The following is a 25065-nucleotide window of genomic DNA, read 5'->3' on the forward strand; positions in this document are numbered from 1 at the left end:
CTTAAATTGACATGATCAGTAAAGAATAATTGTGCTGTGCAAATGAGTGCCAAGGCTTAAAAGTCCCTTAGTAGAGGGTAGTAATTACTGAGCTTCTGCCTTTATCTCTTGAACACAGACCATGTGATCTGAAGGGCCTGAGCTGGAATTCAGCTCCTCTGTTTTCGAGCTATTTATGCCTGTGGAAAACAAGCAGCATAAAAATCCCACAGGTTTGTAGTGGGAGATGAATATTTCACATAAAGCCCATGGCATAGCACCTGCCATATAATAAGCCCTCAAAAAGGAATGACTATTAAGATAAAGCAAATCCTTGAAGAAAAGAAGCAACCAACGGGAACAAATAAATGGTTTACAATGACTGCATACTATTTATATAATTAAAATGTAGATATTTTAAGCAAGAGTGAATAAATGATTGGACTTTTGTGTCTGTGAAACAGCAGTGTGTATGTGTGCACGTGAGTTCACGCACACATGATTTTCTTACAGGGAAATAAATGAAGAACGCTTAGCTGGTGGGTGAGGATTAATATCCCACCCAGTCAGTGTTATTTTCCTGTTCTGGATAGTATATCTAGATATTATTACCAACCCTTGCCTGACAGCATCTTTGGAGAAAAGTTCTCTTTTTCTTGTGTTATTTTCCATCTGGATCTAATTGAGGGGGAAAGAACAGCAAAAAGGAAAATACCATTTTGGTTGAGTTAGATTTCATCTTATAATATTTTTTGGGAAAAAATTAATTGAATATGTACTGTTTTTCTTAGCCAAGAATATGTTCTTTTCTCCATCTCTTTCATGTGGCCATCCCAAAGTACCCAGATGTGACGGTATGCTGATCTCAAACCAATTTCTGGCAACAAAAAGGTATAGGTTTCCCTCCCTGTTCTTTTGGTATCACCTTGATTAAGAAATTCTTAAGGAGGTGACTCCAAATAGTGTGCAGTTTCTAAGAAAACCAACAAGCTGTTAATGAAGTAAATATCTGTTTAATTTACAAACATCAGTAGTGTAACTGATATTAGTCTGGAGAAAGACAAAGCACACTGAATTATACAGGTACGTCTAGTTTTCTTTGTAAAAATGTTTTTGGAAAGAAACATCTGCATCTTTACAGGGTACCCTGGGATTTTAATGAGGGAAGAGCACAGTCCACTATAAATCCTTATCAATTCTACATTGTAATTTAGCAGCAAACATGTTAACATGGGAACATTAAGGTAATAAAGGAGCTTTATTGTTTGGGAAAAAAGAAATCACAGTTCTTGACATTACAGCCTTTTCTCTCCCTGCCCCACCCCCAGTGAAAGGGCAAAAAAAGTTGAGGAAATAATTAACTTGTAAAAGATCTACTTTTCTAGTGTCGATTGCTACACACCATTTCTGTTCTGTGAGGACATGCTGCAGAGGGGCGTTTCTTTCTGTACAATGACCATCTCACGCATAGACTGTACATACCCTCTGCAGGTGTCCTGAATGAGGCCAGTAGGTCAGTGACACCAGTGGTCAGATGTCAAGGTAAACAAACAGATCAACACATATTTATCCGAAGATAACACCCTATGTTAGTACTATTGCCAAAAAACCACGAACGAATCCTGATTTTTAAGTTTGAAAATGTACAAAAATATCAGGACAATTATAAATTAATATATATTAAAGCATTGAGAAACAGCAAAAGGATGGCCTAGAATGTTAAGTACAACGTACTTTGATACAATAAATATTTCTCATTGAAACCGAATACTGTATAGGGCTGTTTAGAACTCATAGAAACAAAAATTCATATTATTACTAATTTATTTATCAATAATCTATTGGTTCTTTATCATCTCCTTTGTCATTTATATTACAAAAAATTAATACTGGAAAACGGTAGATAAACACTTTTGTGTGCTTCTCCTGCTAACATGCTGACGTTTAAAAAGAAGATAAAATTTATTTTAGCCCTCTCGTCTCCTCTGATGAATGGAACCCAGGTCTTCAGGATACTTTATATTTTGCACAAAATATTTCTCACCCACTCATTCTGGCTGTGAATGCTGGAGTTCCATTCATCTGCCTTGCACCCTCACTCACACACATGTGCTTGGTCTGTCCTCATGAACTGCGTAGATGCAAACCAGGGCACAGGGGATTATGCTCGGGGCAACTTCCCATCAGCAGGGAGAACCTCGTCTCTCCCCTGGGTATGTGCTTCTGTTGGTCTCCAGCAGGTGACGAAGATGAATCCAAGTTACCATGGTTTCCATCGTTGCTCTAATGCCTTCAGGTGTATCGTTCTTTATACTTCTCCAGTGTTGGGGAAGCTTTAGTTCAAGCATTTCTTTTTTTTTTTTTTCTAAATGCAGAAAAAAAGTCTTCATTCTCATAATAAAAATAAGTCTGTTCTGTATTTTACAATATATTTCAATTATTTCCACTATGAAGCATTCGTGAGTCCAACAGGGTCAAGAAGTATACAACATTTTCCAAAGACCAAAGCTGCCAGGGACGTGGTTTAGGAGGCGCAGTGGGTACAGCCACACTTCACCACCTTCTCAACCTCGTCCACAAACGATGACCCATCAGTGCATTCGAAAGTGTATTTCCGCCGCTTGCTCCTCAGAGGTCCGCAGCACTGCCCGCCTGCACACCCCCCTCTGCATTCCAACCGGGAGACCTTCTTAGTTGTCTGGCAAGCGGCATAGCCCTGCTGCTTTTGGTAATAATCTCTGATCCGTTCCCCTCGACAAGAGATTTCTAGAAAAGAACACGAAGCACAAGCAGTTTAAGGGCAGTCGCTGTAAGTCGTGCGAAGCGGCCGTGAATCTACAGCTCAGTTCAGGAGACACCGCTTTCGCTTCCTGTTTGTAACGGCTATTTTCAGTGTTATGCTCATATTCCATATTATGGGCTGGTGGCACGGCCTTCAGTTCTTTGAAAAACACTTCTTTTCGGCCTTTATTTTGAGCAAAGTGAATACTATATATGTGGACTGTAAATACTATGCTTTCGGGCTGACAAGAAAATTGGATTCCTAAATCTTTTCTTTTACAGCAAAAACATACATCTTCTGTTTTTACACTACTAACAGCTGGTTTTGTTTACCGAGGGCGCCGTTTCAGAGAGTACGCAATTTAATTTATTAGACCTGGAGTTTAATATCATTCAATCTGTTACTTAATACAAGTAACATTCCACTAACTTCATAAATTACCCAAGTATGAACTAGTTCAAAAAGAGACATCTGCTAAAAGCCTCCATGGGCACGTTCCTCTCGTCTCATCCCTCCGAAACACACAACAAAATCCCTGCCAGCTGGAAGCAAAGCACATTCTGATCACGCAGACACAGGAGAAGGAAATAGGTGGGCTGAAATGTCAGCCTGTTTCCATCCCTCTCACCTGCATAATTTACTGTGATAAATCAGTTGATTCTAAGGTCAAAGGCGATTTTGTCCTAAAACTAGAGCAGAATTATTAGTACCCTTTTCTCTGTGCCAGAAGATGAATCAGTAATCTGTACAGATGAGAAGAGCAGGTAAAGGTAAGAAAGAAGGAAAGTAAATGTGCTCCTGCATAAGGGAAAAGTAGTATTTCATAGCAAATCAAGTGTGAGAAGACTTGTGAAGGGTGTATAATATCTTGCAATGGAGGTTTAGGACATTTCACATCTGTGCCTTCCTAACTAACACTGTTAAGTAAATCAACAGCAGCAACTACAAACAGTGCAAAGACCTGGCATTCGTCGTATCACTCCCCTCTGTGTATCTTCCTTTCTCTCTCTCTCTGTTCAAAGATGGGGGCCCCTCTTGCTTTGCCAAGATAGAGGTCGGTGCCCAGCTGGGTTGGCTTACCTCGATCACAGCTGTCCCCAGTGTATCCACTGCTGCATTCACAGTAGGGCTGTCCCAGTCCTGAGAGCCTGCATTTCCCATGCTTACACTTGATCGCCTGGCAGGGGTTAAACAGATCCTCCTCTTCATCACAGAGGACGCCCCCATGGCCCTCCAGGCACTTGCAGCTGTAGGAGAACGCGTTGATGGGAAGGCAGGTGCCATGGACGCATCTACAGTGGAGGACCGCAGAGATGGAAATGGGTCAGGCAGAGGATAAGAATGCAGGAGGGAGGATGATGGATGGAATATAAGGGAGACAATGCGAATGAACTGACTTCTTTCTCTCCCCTCCCCACCGCCCCCCCTTCCTTCTTTCCTCTCTGGGGTTTTGCTTTGAGGGTTGGAGTGTGTGGGTTTAACTACCAAGCAGCCCAGACTCACTTATTTCCAAGACAGGGGTCATTGGTCCTCTGGTCACAGAGGGGCCCCGTCCATCCTTCCTGGCACTCGCAGGTGAAGCCGGACTGGGTGCTAGGCTGGCACGTGCCGTGGGCACACACCTTCTTGTGGCACGGCTCACAGCCGGGCAGGATGCCTGTCTGCATGGGCACCTTCCGGAAGTCCTGCAGCTCGCTGTTGATGTAAAGGTTCCGGATGCAGCCGTGGAAGCTGGTGCCGTTCTGCCCGGGGGCCTGGCGCAGGGCTGCGGCCACGTTGTTCTTCCCAGGCATGCCTGCGGGGGAGCAGCAAGTCAGAGGTCACGCTCTTCCGCGGCTCCCCAGCCAGTGGCCACCCGGACCCTCTTAGCTCTTCCAGCGAGGCAGGAGTCTGCGTGACTCTTCTTTAGGAGAACCAGGCAGCACAAGCAACCCATCCTGCGCTTCTCAACCTGAATGCACATCAGAATCACACTGGATCTTTGAAGAAATACTGATGCTTGGGACCTCAGCCCATACGGATTTGATCAGATTATCTGGGTGGAGTTGGGGAAGGAGAAGGGATGTGTGTTTCTTTGTTTTTGTCTTTTTGGAAGATGCTCCAGGCAATTCTAATGCACAACTAGAATAAAGAACCTAGTTCATTGGCGGTCAATCTTTAGTTTCTAACATCTGTTTTGGTTTTTGTTTTTTAAAATAAAAAAACCCGTATATGGAGGCATGAATCTATAAAACCTAAAATCAGGGTCACTGTACTTAAAAGCAAGGTTGGGAATGGCGCAGGGGTTCGTGCTCCCTTCTACCTCCACACCTACCGCCTAACCTGGACACACAGCACAGAAGCCTAGAGCCAGACTGATTCCCTGACCAATCCTGCCCCTTAAAGATGAAGGGCCCAGGGCCCAGAGAGCTCAGCGACATGCTCGGTGTCACCAGTAAGACTGGGTTACAATTAAGCTGATGACACAAACTTCCCCAATCTCAGGTCATGGTTCAGTCCCCTGAGTTTCAGAGGGTGAGAGCAGAGCCGGGGTTCACAGGGACCATTCACCCCAGTCCTGCCAAATTCTAAGCTGGCAGCTAGTCCAGATCACCACTGGCGATATCCCAAGCTCAGCCGTGGATGTCAGTGTCTGAAAAACTCACCCTGCTTCCAATCAGGACAGCACCTCATTCACATCCTTGTTTTTCCCTTGCTAGTTGAGAGTGAAACCTTCATATTCCAAGAAATCAGGACTATAAAAGAAATTCCTCCAAAACCAGAATTTGTAATCTTTGTGTGTGTGTATATATATATATATATATATATATATTCCACCAGTGACGGTCATCAGGTAACCCTTAACTGGCAAAACTGAGGAATCTTTCCATGGCCTAAGCCAGACCCTGAAATAGTTCCTGGATGAGATCCTACATGAGGCAACCATCCAGGTCGCTGCGGGGGAGGGGAGGGAGCCCAGGCCTTTAGAGCAGCTGACCTTCCCCCCAGCGCTCACACCATCCCTGCACCTGGAATCTGAGCTACTGGTTGGAGGGTTGAGGCTGGAAAAGACCAGGGCTCTCACTCTCTAGAGCGTTTGTTGGTTATAAAGATCACGAACCACAGTACTCTACTCTCTGGGCGCTGCCTTGTGGCAGCATCTCCTTTCTCATTTGAAGGAGCTCCATTCGAGGTCTAGCAGACACCAAAGTCAGATAGCCGCTTATACAAAACCACTAGGCTAAAGGTCAAAGTCTGTATTTTTGGCCTGTGTGCACTTGGGCCAGTCATTTCCCCTCTCTGGGGCTTAGTTTTCTCATCTGTAACATGAGTGGATGGACCAGGCCAGTTGTTTCCAAGCCCATCATACATAAGAGCCACCAGAGGGGCGCTGTTGAGAAGGCAGCCTCCCAGGCCCCCATCTCTCCTCACCTGAGATTCTAACCCAGAATGAAGGTGTGGGCATAGAAATCGCAATGTTAACATGCAAGCTCAGGTGACTCTGGTGCAGGTGGTCCTGGTCACATTTTGACAGGTACTGAATTAGTGTCTAGGATTTGAAGGTCATGAGTTCAAGTTTTTAGTCTATGTCTTTCTGGCCTTGGGAACTGGGTTGCTTTGTAGAGTGGGGTCAAAAGGATGGAATGTTCCATTTCCAGGAGAGGACTAGTGACTGGGAATTCCTTGTTTGGTGGTAAGTTCTCATGTAGTCATCTCCATCCATCCAAAACATGTGGACTTTAATGTCCACACATTTATGGTCCTTTCTTCAGAGGTTAAAATAGAACTTCTTCCAAGACTATTTTCAATTAGTCACACAACACACATATGTGCACATGTCAAGACTAACTACAGACCCATGAAGTTCCACAGCAGGGAGAAGCAATTAGTAAATGTGTTCCTTCTATTCCCAAAGTTAACAATGATAAAGGTCCAGCTTTGACTGTAGTAATTGGTAAACGAAAATGTTGATACATCACACATATAGTTACTTTCAGTAGGATATCATGAAGTCAAGAACTATCTTAACTCAACCTTTTCAGGTGCTTGGTAGACTTCTGACCAGGGAACTAAGTCTTAACTGAAAAACAGAAGTAGATCCATGTTTTTTTTCCTTTAGCCTTTCCTCTATGCCATGGACCATAGCTGGAATTCAATCTATCAAACAATAGGTAACTCAGTAGACAGTTTTTAGCCTTAACAAGCTCTACATATTTCAAAATGACAATAAACGGACCAAGTGCCAACACTGATGTCTTCTGTACAATGGGGGCATTAGGAGATTTGTGATGCTCGGAGGGGTCTCTATGTGCAGGTCTTTACTTTTTTAAAAAAAAAAAACCCTTTAAGTAATGTATGTTCTGGTTGGACTATTATACAGAAAAACATAAAGATTACATTGCTTTGTATTAAGTAAAGCCTATATCATGGGTAGTTGAAAACCCAAAGGTAGGGAAACCTGCCTCCCTGTTTTGCTAGAAAATACTCCTGCAAGGGCCTAAGGCATGGAATGCATCACCTTTGGGCCATCTTCCCTGGGGAGTGTTCCTGTTTGCAGACTTGGAGAAAAAGAAGAGCTTGTTTACCTTGCTCTCCTTTGCTCATTCAGGTTCTCCTGCCTTTACCATAAAGAATTCAGGTCTGCAGTCTTAGGACTGCATTGTATTTTTTTTTTTGGCGGTACGCGGGCCTCTCACCGTTGTGGCCCCTCCCATTGCGGAGCACAGGCTACAGACGCGCAGGCTCAGCGGCCATGGCTCACAGGCCCAGCCGCATGTGGTATCCTCCCGGACCGGGGCACGAACCCGCGTTCCCTGCATTGGCAGGCTGACTCTCAGCCACTGCGCCACCAGGGAAGCCCTGCATTGTATTTTTTAAATCCGAATTACCCTTGAGACTGTCCTCTGAGTGGGAAGGAAATGAGCCCAGTGTGTTCTCTGGCAGTGAGGCTGGTTGTAAGTGGAAAGAGGCACCATCTGGATTCTTCCAGGCCCTCTACCCTTAGAAGGATTAGCACTTCTCAGTACTAATTTAAAACATTTTTTCCCCTTTTTGGAAAAATGTTCTGGCCCAAGCACTCCCATTCTGTACTAATTATTTTCACCAAATTCTAAAGGGGTCTTAAAAGATTTAATGAAGAGACGGCTTAAAGATGGCGGAGGAGTAAGACGCGGAGATCTCCTTCCTCCTCACAGAGACATCAGAAATACATCTACACGAGGAACTTCTCCTATAGAACACCCACCGAATGCTGGCAGAAGACCTCAGACCTCCCAAAAGTCAAGAAACTCCCCACATACCTGGGTAGGGCAAAAGAAAAAAGAATAAACAGAGAAAAGAATAGGGACGGGACCTACAACAGTGGGAGGGAGCCGTGAAGGAGGAAAGGTTTCCACACACTAGAAGCCCCTTCGCGGGTGGAGACTGCGGGTGGCGGAGGGGGAAGCCCCGGAGCCGCGGAGGAGAGCGCAGCAACAGGGTGCGGAGGGCAAAGCGGAGAGATTCCCGCAGAGGATCGGTGCCGACCGACACTCACCAGCCCGAGAGGTTTGTCTGCTCCCCGGCCGAAGCGGGCGGGGGCCGGGAGCTGAGGCTCGGGCTTCAGTCGGATCCCAGGGAAAGGTCTCGAGTTGGCAGAGTGAAAACAGCCTGAAGGGGTTAGTGCGCCAAGGCTGGCCGGGAGGGAGTCCGGTTGAAGTCTGGAGCTGCCGAAGAGGCAAGAGACCTTTCTTCCCTCTTTGCTTCCTGGTGGGCGCGAGGAGAGGGGATTAAGCGCGCCGCTTAAAGGAGCCCTAGAAACGGGCGCGGAGCTGCCGAAGAGACAAGAGACTTTTTCTTGCCTCTTTGCTTCCTCAGGCACGAGGAGAGGGGATTAAGAGCACCGCGTAAAGGAGCTCCAGAAACGGGAGCGAGCTGCGGCTGTCGGCACGGACAGTAGAGACGGGTGTGGGACGCTAAGGTTGCTGCTGCCGCCACCAAGAGGCCTGTGTGTGAGCACAGGTCACTCTCCACACTGCCCCTCCCGGGAGCCAGTGCAGCCCGCCACTGCCGGGGTCCCGGGATTCAGGGACAGCTTACCCGGGAGAAAGCGCGGCGCGCCTTGGGCCTGTGCAGCGTCACGTCGGCCTCTGCTGCCGCGGACTCGCCCCGCCCCCGTGCCACTCCCTCCCCCCAGCCTGAGTGAGCTGGAGCCCCCGGATCAACTGCTCCTTTAACCCCGTCCTGTCTGAGCGAAGGGCAGACGCCCTCGGATGACCTACACGCAGAGGCGGGGCCAAGTCCAAAGCTGAACCCCAGGTGCTGTGCGAACAAAGAGGAGAGGGGGAGTTCTCTCCCAGCAGCCTCAGAAGCAGCGGATTAAAGCTCCACAATCAACTTGAAGTGCCCTGCATCTGTGGAAAACCTGAATAGACAGCGAATCATCCCAAGTTGAGGAGGTGGACTTTGGGAGCAAGATATACTATTATTTTCCCCTTTTCTTCTTTTTGTGAGTGTGTATGTGTGTGCTGCTGTGTGAGATTTTGTCTGTATAGCTTTGCTTTCACCATTTGTCCTAGGGTTAGACTGACCCGTTTTTCTGGTTTTTTTAAATAGAAATTTTTCTTCTTAATAATTATTTTTTATTTTAATAACTATACTTTATCCTACTTTATTTTGTCTTCTCCCTTTCTTTCTTCCTTTCTTCCTTCCTTTCTTCCCTCCTTCCCTCCTTTCTTCCTTCCTTCCTCCCTTCCTCTCTTCCTTCCTCCCTTTCTTCCTCTCCACCTTCCTTCCTTCCTTTCTTGCTTTCTTCCTTCTTTCATTTCTTCCTTCCTTCCTTCCCTCCCTCCCTCCTTCCTTCCTTCCTTTTCTTTCCTTTCTATTTTTTCTCCCTTTTATTTTGAGCCGTGTGGATTAAAGGCTCTTGGCGCCCCAGCCAGGCACCAGGGCTGTGTCTCTGAGGTGGGAGAACCAACCTCAAGACACTAGTCCACAAGAGACCTCCCAGCTCCACGCAATATCAAATGGCGAAAATCACCCAGAGATCTCCATCTCAACACCAAGACCCAGCTTCACTCAAGGACCAGCAACGAACAGTGCTGGACACCCTATCCCCAACAAAGAGCAAGACAGGTCTACAGCCCCATCCATTAGCAGAGAGGCTGCCTAAAATCATAATAAGGCTACCAACATCCCCAAACACACCACCAGACGTGGACCTGCCCACCAGAAAGACAAGATCCAGCCTCATCCACCAGAACAGAGGCACTAGTCCCCCCAACCAGGGAACCTACTCAACCCACTGAACCAACCTTAGCCACTGGGGACAGCCACCAAAAACAACGGGAACTACGAACTTGCAGCCTGCAAAAAGGAGACCCCAAACACAGTAAGATAAGTGAAATGAGAAAACAGAAAAACACACAACAGATGAAGGAGCAAGATAAAAACACACCTAACAAATGAAGAGGAAATAGGCAGTCTACCTGAAAAAGAATTCAGAATAATGATAGTAAAGATGATTCAAAATCTTGGAAATAGAATAGACAAATTGCAAGAAACAGTTAACAAGGACCTAGAAGAAATAAAGAGGAAGCAAGCAACGATGAGCAACACAATCAATGAAATGAAAAATACTCTAGATGGGATCAGTAGCAGAATAATTGACGCAGAAGGACGAATAAGTGACCTGGAAGATAAAATAGTGGAAATAACTACTGCAGAGCAGAAGAAAGAAAAAAGAATGAAAATAACTGAGGACAGTCTCAGAGACCTCTGGGACATTAAATGCACCAACATTCGAATTATAGGGGTCCCAGAAGAAGAAGAGAAAAAGAAAGGGACTGAGAAAATATTTGAAGAGATTATAGTTGAAAACTTCCCTAATATAGGAAAGGAAATAGTCAACCAAGTCCAGGAAGCACAGAGAGTCCCATACAGGATAAGCCCAAAGAGAAACATGCCAAGACACATAATAATCAAACTGTCAAAAATTAAATACAAAGAAAACATATTAAAAGCAGCAAGGGAAAAACAACAAATAACACACAAGGGAATCCCCATAAGGTTAACATCTGATCTTTCAGCAGAAACTCTACAAGCCAGAAGGGAGTGGCAGGACATATTTAAAATGATGAAGGAAAAAAACTTACAACCAAGATTACTCTACCCAGCAAGGATCTCATTCAGATTTGATGGAGAAATTAAAACCTTTACAGACAAGCAAAAGCTGAGAGAGTTCAGCACCACCAAACCAGCTCTACAACAAATGCTAAAGGAACTTCTCTAGGCAAGAAACACAAGAGAAGGAAAAGACCTACAAAAACAACCCGAAACAATTAAGTAAATGGTAATAGGAACATACATATCGATAATTACCTTAAATGTAAATGGATTAAATGCTCCCACCAAAAGACACAGACTGGCTGAATGGATACAAAAACAAGACCCATATATATGCTGTCTACAAGAGACCCACTTCAAACCTAGGGACATATACAGACTGAAAGTAAGGGGATGGAAAAAGATATTCCATGCAAATGGAAATCAGAAGAAAGCTGGAGTAGCAATTCTCATATCAGACAAAATAGACTTTAAAATAAAAACTATTACAAGAGACAAAGAAGGACACTACATAATGATCAAGGGATCGATCCATGAAGAAGATATAACAATTGTAAATATTTATGCACCCAACATAGGCGCACCTCAATACATAAGGCAAATACTAACAGCCTTAAAAGGGGAAATCGACAGTAACACAATTATAGTAGGGGACTTTAACACCCCACTTTCACCAATGGACAGAACATCCAAAATGAAAATAAATAAGGAAACACAAGCTTTAAATGATACATTACACAAGATGGACTTAATTGATATTTAAAGGACATTCCATCCAAAAACAACAGAATACACGTTTTCCTCAAGTGCTCATGGAACATTCTCCAGGATCGATCATATATTGGGTCACAAATCTAGCCTTGGCAAATTTAAGAAAATTGAAATCGTATCAAGTATCTTTTCCGACCACAACGCTATGAGACTAGATATCAATTACAGGAAAAGATCTGTAAAAAATACAAACACATGGAGGCTAAACAATACACTACTTAATAACGAAGTGATCACTGAAGAAATCAAAGAGGAAATCAAAAAATACTTAGAAACAAATGACAGTGGAGACACGACGACCCAAAACCTATGGGATACAGCAAAAGCAGTTCTAAGAGGCAAGTTTATAGCAATACAATCATACCTTCAGAAACAGGAAACATCTTGAATAAACAACCTAACTTTGCACTTAAAGCAATTAGAGAAAGAAGAACAAAAAAAACCCCAAAGTTAGCAGAAGGAAAGAAATCATAAAGATCAGATCAGAAATAAATGAAAAAGAAATGAAGGAAACAATAGCAAAGATCAATAAAAGTAAAAGCTGGTTCTTTGAGAAGATAAATATAATTGATAAACCATTAGCCAGACTCATCAAGAATAAAAGGGAGAAGACTCAAATCAATAGAATTAGAAATGAAAAAGGAGATGTAACCACTGACTCTGCAGAAATACAAAAGATTATTAGAGATTACTACAAGCAACTGTATGCCAATAAAATGGACAACCTGGAAGAAATGGACAAATTCTTAGAAATGCACAAGCTGCCGAGACTGAACCAGGAAGAAATAGAAAATATGAACAGACCAATCACAAGCACTGAAATTGAAACTGTGATTAAAAATCTTCCAACAAACAAAAGCCCAGGACCAGATGGCTTTACAGACCAATTCTATCAAACATTTACAGAAGAGCTAACACCTATCCTTCACAAACTCTTCCAAAAGATAGCAGAGGGAGGAACACTCCCAAACTCATTCTATGAGGCCACCATCACCCTGATACCAAAACCAGACAAAGATGTCACAAAGAAAGAAAACTACAGGCCAATATCACTGATGAACATAGATGCAAAAATCCTCAACAAAATATTAGCAAACAGAATCCAACAGCACATTAAAAGGATCATGCACCATGATCAAGTGGGGTTTATTCCAGGAATGCAAGGATTCTTCAATATACGCTAATCAATCAACGTGATACACCATATCAACAAACTGAAGGAGAAAAACCATATGATCATCTCAATAGATGCAGAGAAAGCTTTTGACAAAATTCAACACTCATTTATGATAAAAACCCTGCAGAAAGTAGGCATACAGGGAACTTTCCTCAACATAATAAAGGCCATATATGACAAACCCACAGCTAGCATCGTTCTCAGTGGTGAAAAACTGAAACCATTTCCACTAAGATCAGGAACAAGACAAGGTTGCCCACTCTCACCACTATTATTCAACATAGTTTTGGAAGTTCTAGCCACAGTAATCAGAGAAGAAAAAGAAAGAAAAGGAATCCAAATAGGAAAAGAAGAAGTAAAGCTGTCACTGTTTGCAGATGACATGCTACTATACATAGAGAATCCTAAGGATGCTACCAGAAAACTACTAGAGCTAATCAATGAATTTGGTAAAGTTGCAGGATACAAAATTAATGCACAGAAATCTCTGGCATTCTTATACACTAATGATGAAAAACCTGAGAGTGAAATTAAGAAAACACTCCCATTTACCATTGCAACAAAAAGAATAAAATACCTAGGAGTAAACCTACCTAAGGAGACAAAAGACTTGTACGCAGAAAACTATAAGACACTGATGAAAGAAATTAAAGATGATACAAATAGGTGGAGAAATATACCATGTTCTTGGATTGGAAGAATCAACATTGTGAAAATGACTCTACTACCCAAAGCAATCTACAGATTCAATGCTATCCCTATCAAATTACCACTGGCATTTTTTACAGAACTAGAACAAAAAATTTCACAATTTGTATGGAAACACAAAAGATCCCGAATAGCCAAAGCAATCTTGAGAACGAAAAATGGAGCTGGAGGAATCAGGCTCCCTGACTCCAGACTATACTACAAGGCTACAGTAATCAAGACAGTATGGTACTGGCACAAGAACAGAAATATAGATCAATGGAACAGGATAGAAAGCCCAGAGATAAACCCCCACACATATGGTCACCTTATCTTTGATAAAGGAGGGAAGGATATACAGTGGAGAAAAGACAGCCTCTTCAATAAGTGGTGCTGGGAAAACTGGACAGCTACATGTAAAAGTATGAAATTAGAACACTCCCTAACACCACACACAAAAATAAACTCAAAATGGGTTAAAGACCTAAATGTAAGGCCAGACACTATCAAACTCTTAGAGGAAAACATAGGCAGAACACTCTATGACATAAATCACAGCAAGATCCTTTTTGACCCATCTCCTAGAGAAATGGAAATAAAAACAAAAATAAACAAATGGGACCTAATGAAATTTAAAAGCTTTTGCACAGCAAAGGATACCATAAACAAGACCAAAAGACAACCCTCAGAATGGGAGAAAATATTTGCAAATGAAGCAACTGACAAAGGATTAATCTCCAAAATTTATAAGCAACTCATGCAGCTCAATAACAAAAAAACAAACAACCCAATCCAAAAATGGGCAGAAGAACTAAATAGACATTTCTCCAAAGAAGATATACAGATTGCTAACAAACACATGAAAGGATGCTCAACCTCATTAATCATTAGAGAAATGCAAATCAAAACTACAATGAGATATCATCTCACACCAGTCAGATTGGCCATCATCAAAAACTCTAGAAACAATAAATGCTGGAGAGGGTGTGGAGAAAAGGGAACCCTCTTGCACTGCTGGTGGGAATGTAAATTGATACAGCCACTATGGAGAACAGTATGGAGGTTCCTTAGAAAACTACAAATAGAACTATCATACGACCCAGCAATCCCACTACTGGGCATATACCCTGAGAAAACCATAATTCAAAAAGAGTCATGTACCAAAATGTTCATGGCAGCTCTATTTACGATAGCCAGGACATGGAAGCAACCTAAGTGTCCATCAACAGATGAATGGATAAAGAAGATGTGGCACATATATACAATGGAATATTACTCAGCCATAAAAAGAAATGAAACTGAGTTATTTATAATGAGGTGGATGGACCTGGAGTCTGTCATACAGAGTGAAGTCAGAAGGAGAAAAACAAATACCGTATGCTAACACATATACATGGACTCTAAGGAAAAAAAAAAATGTCATGAAGAGATTAGTGGTAGGACGGGAATAAAACAGACTTACTAGAGCATGGACTTGAGGATATGGGGAGGGGGAAGGGTAAGCTGTGATGAAGTGAGAGAGTGGCAGGGACATATACACACTCCCAAATGTAAATTAGATAGCTAGTGGGAAGCTGCCGCATAGCACAGGGAGATCACCTCTGTGCTTTGTGACCACCTAGAGGGGTGGGATAGGGAGGGTGGGAGAGAGGGTGATGCAAGAGGGAAGAGATATGGGAACATATGTGTATGTATAACTGATTCACTTTGTTGTAAAGGAAAAACTAACACACTATTGTAAAACAGTTATACTCCAATAAAGATGTTTAAAAAAAAAAAGATTTAATTAAATGATTTCTTTTTTGTGTGTGTGTGGTACGCGGGCTTCTCACTGTTGTGGCCTCTCCCTTTGCAGAGCACAGGCTCCGGACGCGCAGGCTCAGAGGCCATGGCTCACGGGCCCAGCTGCTCCGCGGCATGTGGGATCTTCCCGGACCGGGGCACGAACCTGTGTCCCCTTCATTGGCAGGCGGATTCTTAACTGCTGTGCCACCAGGGAAGCCCTGAAATGATTTCTACTGAAAGCAAAATTAAATCAAGTGACGAACAAGTCCAGAAATAAATGAAAAGCCACAGAACTTAGACTGCTTACTTTTCTGCTCCATGTTAAGAAGGTGAGTGGCAATGCAGGTGGCTTTGGGGTTAGACAGACCTGAACTCAAACGAAGTCTTATCAATTTGGACATATTCCATGAAGTCCCTTAGGGATTATAAAACTAAAAGTCATACCTACTTCCTAAAGTCTCTGAGGGTTAAGACTGTAAAAGCAGCATTGCAGTGAGCACACAGCACGTGCTTAGTAAATATAATTTCTTTTCTCTCCAACCACAGGTAACATCTGTGACTCGCTTCACCCATTCCAAAGCAATTGCCGTTCATGGTAATGCAGGCAAGAATGGACGGCTTTTGCCTGTTAATGAATCCCACAGTGTGATTCCCATGAAGCAAATAGATCAGTCAACTTGCTGCACGGACTTAATATGAGATACTTTTATTACAAATGTATTATGGTTTCATGAAGATGTGACTGCTTTCCCCACTCCCCTGGCACAGAAGGGATAGCACAGAAGGGATATTTCTTTTTCAGTTTTGTATTCTTCATGCACCTATTAATTTAGTTTTCAGCTTATGGGAGGTGCTCAATAAATATTTACAGAAATGAACCAAAGACTTTTAACTGCTTTAAAAAAAAAATCAAAAGTCTATCAAAGTGTTCAGATTTTCTACTGCTGAAATTATTAAAAACAGAAGTGCTCTGGAATTGCAGGGTATTTCCCAAAATGCTTTTAGGGAAGGCTTTGAGGGGTTAAGAAACTTATGTAGCATCCCAAGGTCGTTACTGTGAAAATAATGATGTGAAGTTCATGAAAATACCTGTCATGGTGAAGAAACTGGTTACATTGACCTGTTCAGAAACTTTAGCTTATTTATCTGTAAAATGAGTTAATTTTATCAGTCAATTCAATGTAATTTAATTCAGTGTAACTCAATTCAAAATCATATACTTTCTTGGTCCTTTGTCTGAAATTTGAAAATCTGTCTCCAGTATATATTTACTCCTCCAGATAGAGGTAAAAGTACAAGCTCTCTCCATCACAGGTCTTCTCCTCCGAGCTCCTTCAGAAGTTTGCTCAGACTGTATCCCTCATCTATTTATTCATCTGCCTTCATGCTCCTTAAAAATAAAGTCGAGTCTTCACTCTGTCATTCCAGGCCCTAATCCACCTTTCTGACCTTCTCCATTGTTCATTCACCATAAGGCCTTAGCTAAAGAGAAGTACTTCCTGCTGCCCCAATACAATTTGTACGTTTAATTTGTTCATTCACTCATTTGATTTCATTAATAATTATCCTATCCTGTACATGAGTTCGCAGCTGACAGTAGAGGCATTCCAGCATAGCGACATTTAACTGAAGCTGGTATTGTTTGCCTCCTTAATAGTGCTGGGGTGGGTCATGCACTCCTCAGTTTGCATCACACTTGACTCCCCATCTTCTTCATTGTCTGTATTTGACCTCTGACCAGCTTTCTTTTTCCTATACACCAGAAGAGTAAGATTGGATTATATGATGTTTAAATCACCTAGTATGTGACAGACACAAAAAAACCATTAATGTCCCTCTCCACTCCAACCACACATTTTGTTAGACCCAGAGCCAGGGTTACAACATGGTCTCTTATCACCCATTTAGGGCTCCTTCTTTTCTATCCTTGCTGTCCATCTTTCAATGACTGATCAATGACCATGGCACCAGGCATCAACAACTTCAGGATCAGTCTGTGATGAGAATCACAGGGTTTGGGAATCCACGGAATTTGGAAAAGAGCTTACCTCCGACATAGAGTGGGGAGTCAAAATTCAAAGTGGACTGCTTTGACAAGTTGGTGATGATTTTGGGGCTCCCTCCATCCACAGAGAGGGAGAGACTTTGATCCAGGGCGAGTAGTTCCACAATGTGAAAATTTCCATCATTGATCGTCTCCACGCTATTAAAAAAAAAAAGATAACTGATCCTCCAATTTTATATTTATTAAAGAAAAGGAGTTACCATTCAAACTCCAATAAGCTCTTTTTGGGAAAAGATACTCCTATTTAACATTAATAAAGATAAAGGCCAGTAGTTGATTTTAAAATAAAAGATATTTTCAAGGAGATACAATCATTTTTTATTTCTTGGGTAATACAAAATAAGCTTGTTCTCCCATTGGGAGAAGTGGAAATGAATACATTTTATCATTATCCAATCACATTCTCCCAGTATGTAGAAATTCCAAAGCATAATTTATGCGTTTGATTTTAAATGCCACTAAAGTTTCATTTGTTCAGATACTGTTACTCCAAATTGTATTCAAAAGACAACTAACTTATACCTGTGCCAAATATACTTTTTAGACGCTGATCTTAGGGGATCATTGGTCTCTGCACTCTTACGCACTACACAGTAATACTTATCAGAATCAAACGTACATATAAATGCAGGAAGAACCAACTTGGCAGGATCACTGCACTTTTTGAAATATGTTAATTGATAATATACTCTCACTTTCTTTGCATTTTTCAGAAGGATGTCCATCAAATGATATTACTGTGAAGATCATTTATGCTCAGTGGAGAGGTGGGAATAATGGATTAAATAGAATGCTTAACATAGTCATATCTAGGGAGTCTAGTTATGACAATGGTTCTTCAATTTCTCTTCTATAACTTTAAAAGGACAGGTCCAACAATCATTACATCCGCCTTCTTAAAAATTTGAGAGGGCTTATGGAAATTCATAAAATGGACAAAAACAAAGAGATTAAGAAACAGGTAAATGGATAACGACAATTGAAAATGAAGTTGGGTGCAATTAGCAGGTAGGTGCTATAAGGTTTAAAAGGGTGGCTGTCAGTCTAACACAAGTGTTACACCAGGCAAAGATGCAAACAGGACAAATGAAACAGGAGCAACAAAGGATCAACAGCGAATATTAAAGAACTAATATACTGAGATGTTGACTTTAAAGATTGGAAAAAGGGCTCAAAAAGGGAAATATGGGAACATACTGTAAGGAGGATCGTGAATACCTAATACTCCCTATGCAAGATGATTGCTTAAATTTCCAGGCCCTGATATTGAAATTTGCAAATACGTCAAGCCTGGAAAATAACAGAAAAATGTATAGATATTTCTTCATGGTTCTCACCACAGGAGTCTAATCTTATTCCATTGTTTGCCGACATGGAATAAAACGTTTTTGTGTTTTGACAACAATATAAACCATTCTGCAGAGCTGTGAAAACACCTGAAGTTCTCTGGTGTTAAGTAGTTAAAAGTGTCCACGTGTGCAGGAATTTTTAATAACCTGTTTCAGATATCATCTTTAAAAAAATAAATGTTAGATGTGCCAATCAATATTTTTGCATTTTACACATTTAATTATCCCAACACTTGATACCACTAAAATCAACAGAGGAAACAATATACAAAGAAAATACTTTCTAAATAAAGTTGTACACCAGCTATTAGTGGTCTTAAATAATACCAACTACTGGTGAAACATACAGATTTTAGAATCAGATAAGCCTGGATTTGAATGCTGGTCTTGCATTTATTAAATGTTTGACCTTAGATAAATAACTTAATTGCTAATACATTTCAATCTTCTCTTCAGTAAATGCTAACAAATATTCCCCCCTCCTATGATTAATTTGAGGTCTAGCCCTATTAAATGATTTTTTAAAGTGCAGAACAAAACATCTAGTCTATAGAAAGTGCAAAGTTAAACGCTAGAGATTAGTATCATCACCGTTATCATCACTACCACCACCACCACTGTCATAAGATAAATAATCCAATACTACTTCAGAATCTTCTTCAAGAAGAAATTAGTCAGGCTTTATTTTTAATATTAATTGTAAGATAATGCTAAAGACTGGCAGAAATATAATAACTTCTTTGGGGACATTCAAATTATTAGAAGTTTTAAGTAAAACATTAATATAAAGATATACATAGAGAAGGTGGTAGTCAATTGCTTTTTCCTTTGTCATCATATGCAACTCTTTAAGTGGTTTTATATGAATGCTCTGTCAACAATGACCTTACTTAATTTATAAATATTAATAATGGGGCCCCCCTTTTCCCTTTACAGTTGCAAAGAAAAAGACTCATTTGTACTAGGGAACTGGTTCTTGGTCACACATCAGTCATAAGCAATCGATCTAGGTTTGTCTTTTTTTTTTTTTTTTTTTGCGGTACGCGGGCCTCTCACTGTTGTGGCCTCTCCCGTTGCGGAGCACAGGCTCCGGACGTGCAGGCTCAGCGGTCATGGCTCACAGGCCAAGTCGCTCCGCAGCACGTGGGATCCTCCCGGACCGGGGCACGAACCCGCGTCCCCTGCATCGGCAGACGGACTCTCAACCACTGCGCCACCAGGGAAGCCCTAGGTTTGTCTTTGTTGATGGTGTTTGGTGCAGTGTAACTGAAAGGCTTAATACCTTTAAAGTTCTGCACACTCTAAAGCAGCGTTTCAGCTGGGAAGCTGGAGGTAGGTAGTTTCATAATTAACTCATTTTACTTCCTACTCCTTTATTCCTTTCTTTTCTTTTCTCTTTCTTTCTTCCTGAGTACATGTCTTTAATTCCCACTAATTGTAAGCTCCCTTAAATCAGGGGCCCTGTATTATTTATTTCTTCCTTAATGTATCCAGTAGTGTCTGGTAAATAGCAGATGCTCAATAAATGTATGTTAAGTAAATTAAATATAGGGGAGTTGTATTAAGGATAACATATAGAGTTTATTTAGTAATACTAGTTGGATCACAGTTATAGATAGTCAAGATCCTTCAGGCATACTTCGGACAGGACATCCAAAAGATGCATTTTATTAAAAAATTTGGAATTTTCAGTGGTGATATCCTGAAAGATAATGTTGGGAGGTAAGTCTTGCTCAGCTTATCCTAGCTCCTGTTAGATGTGTGACACTGAGTTACTGTGACTTGAGGTAATTTTTCTCTGCTTTCTTTTCCTCACTAGGGAAATGCAAGTAATAAGATCAAAGAATTACACAGCACCTACTATGGGGAAACTTCACATGCATTAACTCATTTAAGACTCACAATTCTAAATTTGGGCACTTAGGGTACCCAAGATGGCACAGACAGTGGCTAAACAGATTTGAAGCCAGGTTGTCTGGTTCTAGAGTACGTGCTTTTAACTATTATCCATCACTTTTAAAATAAAAAACCTGAAGAGTATCTAGTACTGTACAAATGGCATGTGTTTGTTCTCACCACTAGCTAGCCTTTAATAGATGATTTATCTCCCAAACAGCCCAGGAATAAAGTTCTGTGGAAAAAAATCTTATATGATGGTTGCACAACTTGGTACATGTACTAAAAATCATTGAACGCATATGAGATATACCTATTTGAAACTTGTTTTTGGCTTCTCTTTTCCCAATTATAAGTGAAGTTCAGACTGACTATACTTTTCTCCTCCCAAAAGCTTTCAATGTCTAATCTGATGATTCCAGAACTTGGTAAGAGTTACCACTGAGCTTAATTCTGTTTATATTTCTCAGAATTAAGTGAGGCCTTGCCCAGGCTTTTAACAGATAAGTACTGTGAAATTAGTATTTTTAGATTCTTTGGTTTTAAGATGATATTGTGTGTATGGGACCTGAAGAGAATATGGCAGAGCTAAGACTATTCTAAATTGGTGTTTCATGCTGTCTCCTAAAGCCAGAGATCTGGGGGATGCCCAGGAGTCCTTTGTTTATATACCCTTTCAAAATAAAAGCAGTGATTGACACACCAGTTGTTGCAGAATAAAACTAAGACATCATCGATTTTACAGTCTATCACGGTCATCTCCTACCTATCCACCTGCGATGTGTAACTTCCTTTTGGGTCCTGACAGGTATTGACAAACACTCTTTCACTACTCTCTGGGGAACTATATACTCCATGACAAGTCGCAAGTGAACCACTTAATAGTGAGCCTTTCCACTAGGAACATAAATTGCATTTACTACCTTTATTATGTAATTCAGTTTTACTACACTCATCTATTACCTGAGATTTTGTTTTCTTGGATTTCTAAATGGATGTGTGAAAACAAAGCCATTACTCAATTGTCTCTTGGTTTGCTATAGAAAAAGAGTTTAAAAACTTGGGGCTTAAAAGAAGAGTGGCTCTAAATTGTCTTTGATTGTCTTTATGTCTTCAGGACGCATTAACAATGATATTGTTATATTTCTATCTCAATTGTAAATTGTAAGGTATTTCAGTGGAGTAAAGATAAATAGTTCACTTTGCTTATGTGAACTCCTGCTTTTTTGCCAAGTATTTGTTGGCATATTCTATGTAATAGAAGAGGAATAAAAAACTAGACAAATTCAACTGGCCAACTCATTTTGATATCTCTGGGCTAAAGACGCTTCATTTGTGAAGTGTGGATGCTAATAAAAAATTTCCCTGCCCACTTCTTTGAGTGGAAGGAATGGGAAGCCAAGTGGGATTAAAGGTATTTATGTATTAGCATAAGAGTTTTCAGAAGAACGTTTTATAAAATAATTTATCAAGTAAAGTTGCATTTTTGAGCAAATTACAGATATTCCTGAGCTTACGATGGGCATAAGTCCCAATTAACCCATTGTAAATTGAAAATATGTTTAAGTCAGAAATGCACTTAAAAGAAATGCGCTTAATACACTTAATCTACTGAACATAATAGCTTAGCCTAGCCTGCCTTAAGCATGCTCAGAACACTTACACTGGCTTACAGTTTGCCAAAATCATCTAACACAAAGCCTATTCTATAACAAAGTGTTGACTGTCTCATGTAATTGATTGAATACTGGACGGAACGTGAAAAGCAGAATGGTTGTCTGGGTGCAAAATGGTTGTAAGTGTATTGGGTGCTTACCCTTGGGATCGTGTGGTTGACTGGGACCTGAGGCTACTACTGCCCAGCATCATGAGAGAGCATCCTACTGCATATAGCTAGCCCGGGAAAAAAAATCAAAATTCAAAATTCTAAGTATAGTTTCTACTGAATGCATATTGCTTTTGCACCATCGTAACGTTGAAAAATCATAAGTGGAAACATCGTAAGTTGGGGACCTTATGTACGTAATTTAAATAAAAATGCACTAAAATAGAAAGAAACTTCACATTTGAACATATGGTAAGAGTCACAAGTAGGGCAACAGTCTTTGCACTTGGGTATTTATTCTTCAGTATCTGGGTATCCAAGCATGAAGAGTATCCATAAACCCCAGCATTACCAATTATTATACTCTGTGCCTAGTACTCAACTAGGCACTTTACATTAGTTGCTTCCAAGTCTCCCCATGAAATGGAAGCACGAAGTGGTGAGGTAAATTGCTCAAAGTTGTGAAGCTGATAAAAAGTGGTGCCTTCTCATACAGCATGTCAAGAATGGCTGAGTGTTTATCTAGGAAATGGTCTGTCTTTCCAAAGAGACTAATTCTTTTTTTTTTTTTTTTCCTAACATAAGCTTGTAAGTTGCATAACCCAGAGACTGTGTAGCCAACCAACCTAACAGTCTGCAGGGGAAAGTCCCCTGAAGTTGTGCAGGTTTCCTGAATACTGAAACTGATGAAGGCATGGTACAGTACTGTACCTTTGTAATGTGTGCACCTGATTTCTTAATTTTTAGATAGTAGTGGACAATGTTTCCAAAGAAGCTATCTGGTTTGGAAAATGACATTAATTTGAACCTAAAGAAAGAAGCATACAATTGTCATTAATGATTTTTTAAAAAGTTTCTGCCCATCTAGATGAAAAGAAAGTCATTTTGAAGGGCAATCAATTAACAGCTTAATTGAGAAAATAACATGTTACTCTATCCCTGTCTGAGGGACTACTGCTGATGTTGGCTTCAAGTTTGGGCTGTCATTCATTCATTCATTCGTGGCACTACTACCACATTCATTCATTCATTCATGGCACTACTACCACGTCCCTCTTTATGCTCTTCTCCAAGCACTGTAACAATTAGGCATGTGTGCCGTATTCTACATTAATTCACTTGTTGGGCTGCTAAGTCGTCTTTGTTGCTGCTGATTAGATCTCTTAGCAGGATGCAGGCAAATGTTTAACAACTGGCTCTCTGTAAAAAGAATGAGTCTGTATTTGTAGCATTTGCTGAGTACTATGGCAGAAATTACTCTCAACAAGGCTGCATCAAACAGAGGTCTTAGAACTTGGATATGAGAAGAGATGCACACCATTAGCTCTCAGAGCACAGCTCAAATATATTCCTTTTCCATAAATGGTTCTCAAATTGTGATCCCTGGATCAAAGCATCACCTGGAAACTTGTAGAAATGAACATTTGGGGCTTATCTGAGATCTGAATCACAAACTAGAGGTGGAGCCCAGTACTCTGTATTTTAACACACCTTTCAGGTGATTCTGGTGCTGGCTCTACACCACTGCCTGTATGCCTGGCCCTGTTAGCAGTATACATGTCTACTGGAAACCACGATCTTCTCTCAGATGTAAGAAGTAAAATGAGACAATGTGCATGCCACTTTAGTTCTACTGGAAAATAAACAATTACTACATTTAGGTTTTCTTAAACGCACTTCTTTGTTAACTACTATCTCTAAACATAATTCCATGAAATAATAGTTCTCATATCAATTCATTTGAGACAATAATTGACATCTAAGGTCAAACATCTTAATTTTTAATTTTTTTTTCCTTTTCCTTTTGGTTTTGAGGCTCTGAAATTTAGACGTTGTACAGTGGGAAAGAACATCTTTGTTCCCAGGGTCTAGGGTCTTAGCCAGGACCACTCAAATGGCTGGGACCTGGAACAGCTGGGCGCTGGCAGGGCATAAGATCAAACATTTTAAACCAAAAAATATACTACAATAGAAGCAATAATAATGGATGACAGTTTCCCCTAATTAAACAGATTTCACTTTACTAAAATAAACAAAATCCATTTCCATCAGTGTTGAAAATTAACCAGGCAATTGAAATGAGGCACCTGATTTATGACATTACTCCCATATGCGATGCTACAATAGCACATTAAATACTGCATAATTTGGGAAACGAAGTTTTACCAAGGTAAATCTTATATAACATAAAATCATGCAATTAATTAAACTCAAACAAATTCTCTGATGTAAGGATATGTAAAAATATTCCCTTTTAAAAACATCAGTGTGATTTTTTTTTGGCCACGTCATGTGGCTTGTGGGATCTTAGTTCCCTGACCAGGGATTGAACCCGGGCCCTCGGCAGTGAAAGCACTGAGTCCTAACCACTGGACCACCAGGGAATTCCCTAGTGTGATGCATTTTTAATAAAGTTATATAAAGTGGAAACACATCAAGATTTGAAAATTTAATTCAACCAAACAAAATATTTATTAAGCAACTTATAGGAAATCTGATGGCAACAATATTATTGATGGATTTTGTTGTAATGATGGAGAAGTAGTATTTTTCATTAGAGTACGTATTCTAATAAGGCCTGAGCAAGGATAGAGGCATTTAGATAAATGCCAGAAAATTAGTAACAGCAGAATTAAGACTTGGACAAACTTCAAATTGAAGGTGAAA

The 25065-nt window shown here is 40.8% G+C and overlaps 1 protein-coding gene across 4 annotated transcripts in view; it reads right to left on the minus strand.

The window, feature by feature from the left end:
* Positions 1–1218: 1218 nt before the first annotated feature.
* Positions 1219–25065, minus strand: part of SLIT2 (slit guidance ligand 2) — a 404520-nt gene continuing 380673 nt past the window's right edge. For 3 of the 4 annotated variants that reach the window (XM_067036353.1, XM_059066475.2, XM_059066473.2), the window contains 4 exons: positions 17312–17466; positions 4265–4556; positions 3842–4053; positions 1219–2745 (listed from right to left, as the gene is read on the minus strand). In XM_067036353.1, the coding sequence (XP_066892454.1) occupies positions 2504–2745; positions 3842–4053; positions 4265–4556; positions 17312–17466 (901 nt within the window). In that variant the 3' untranslated portion in view covers positions 1219–2503. Of the gene's footprint in view, positions 2746–3841; positions 4054–4264; positions 4557–15942; positions 17016–17311; positions 17467–25065 lie in introns of those variants that run through there. The other variant, XM_067036354.1, reaches the window with a different exon arrangement.

The sequence above is a fragment of the Kogia breviceps genome, chromosome 6, assembly GCF_026419965.1.
Source record: "Kogia breviceps isolate mKogBre1 chromosome 6, mKogBre1 haplotype 1, whole genome shotgun sequence".
NCBI lineage: Eukaryota > Metazoa > Chordata > Mammalia > Artiodactyla > Physeteridae > Kogia > Kogia breviceps.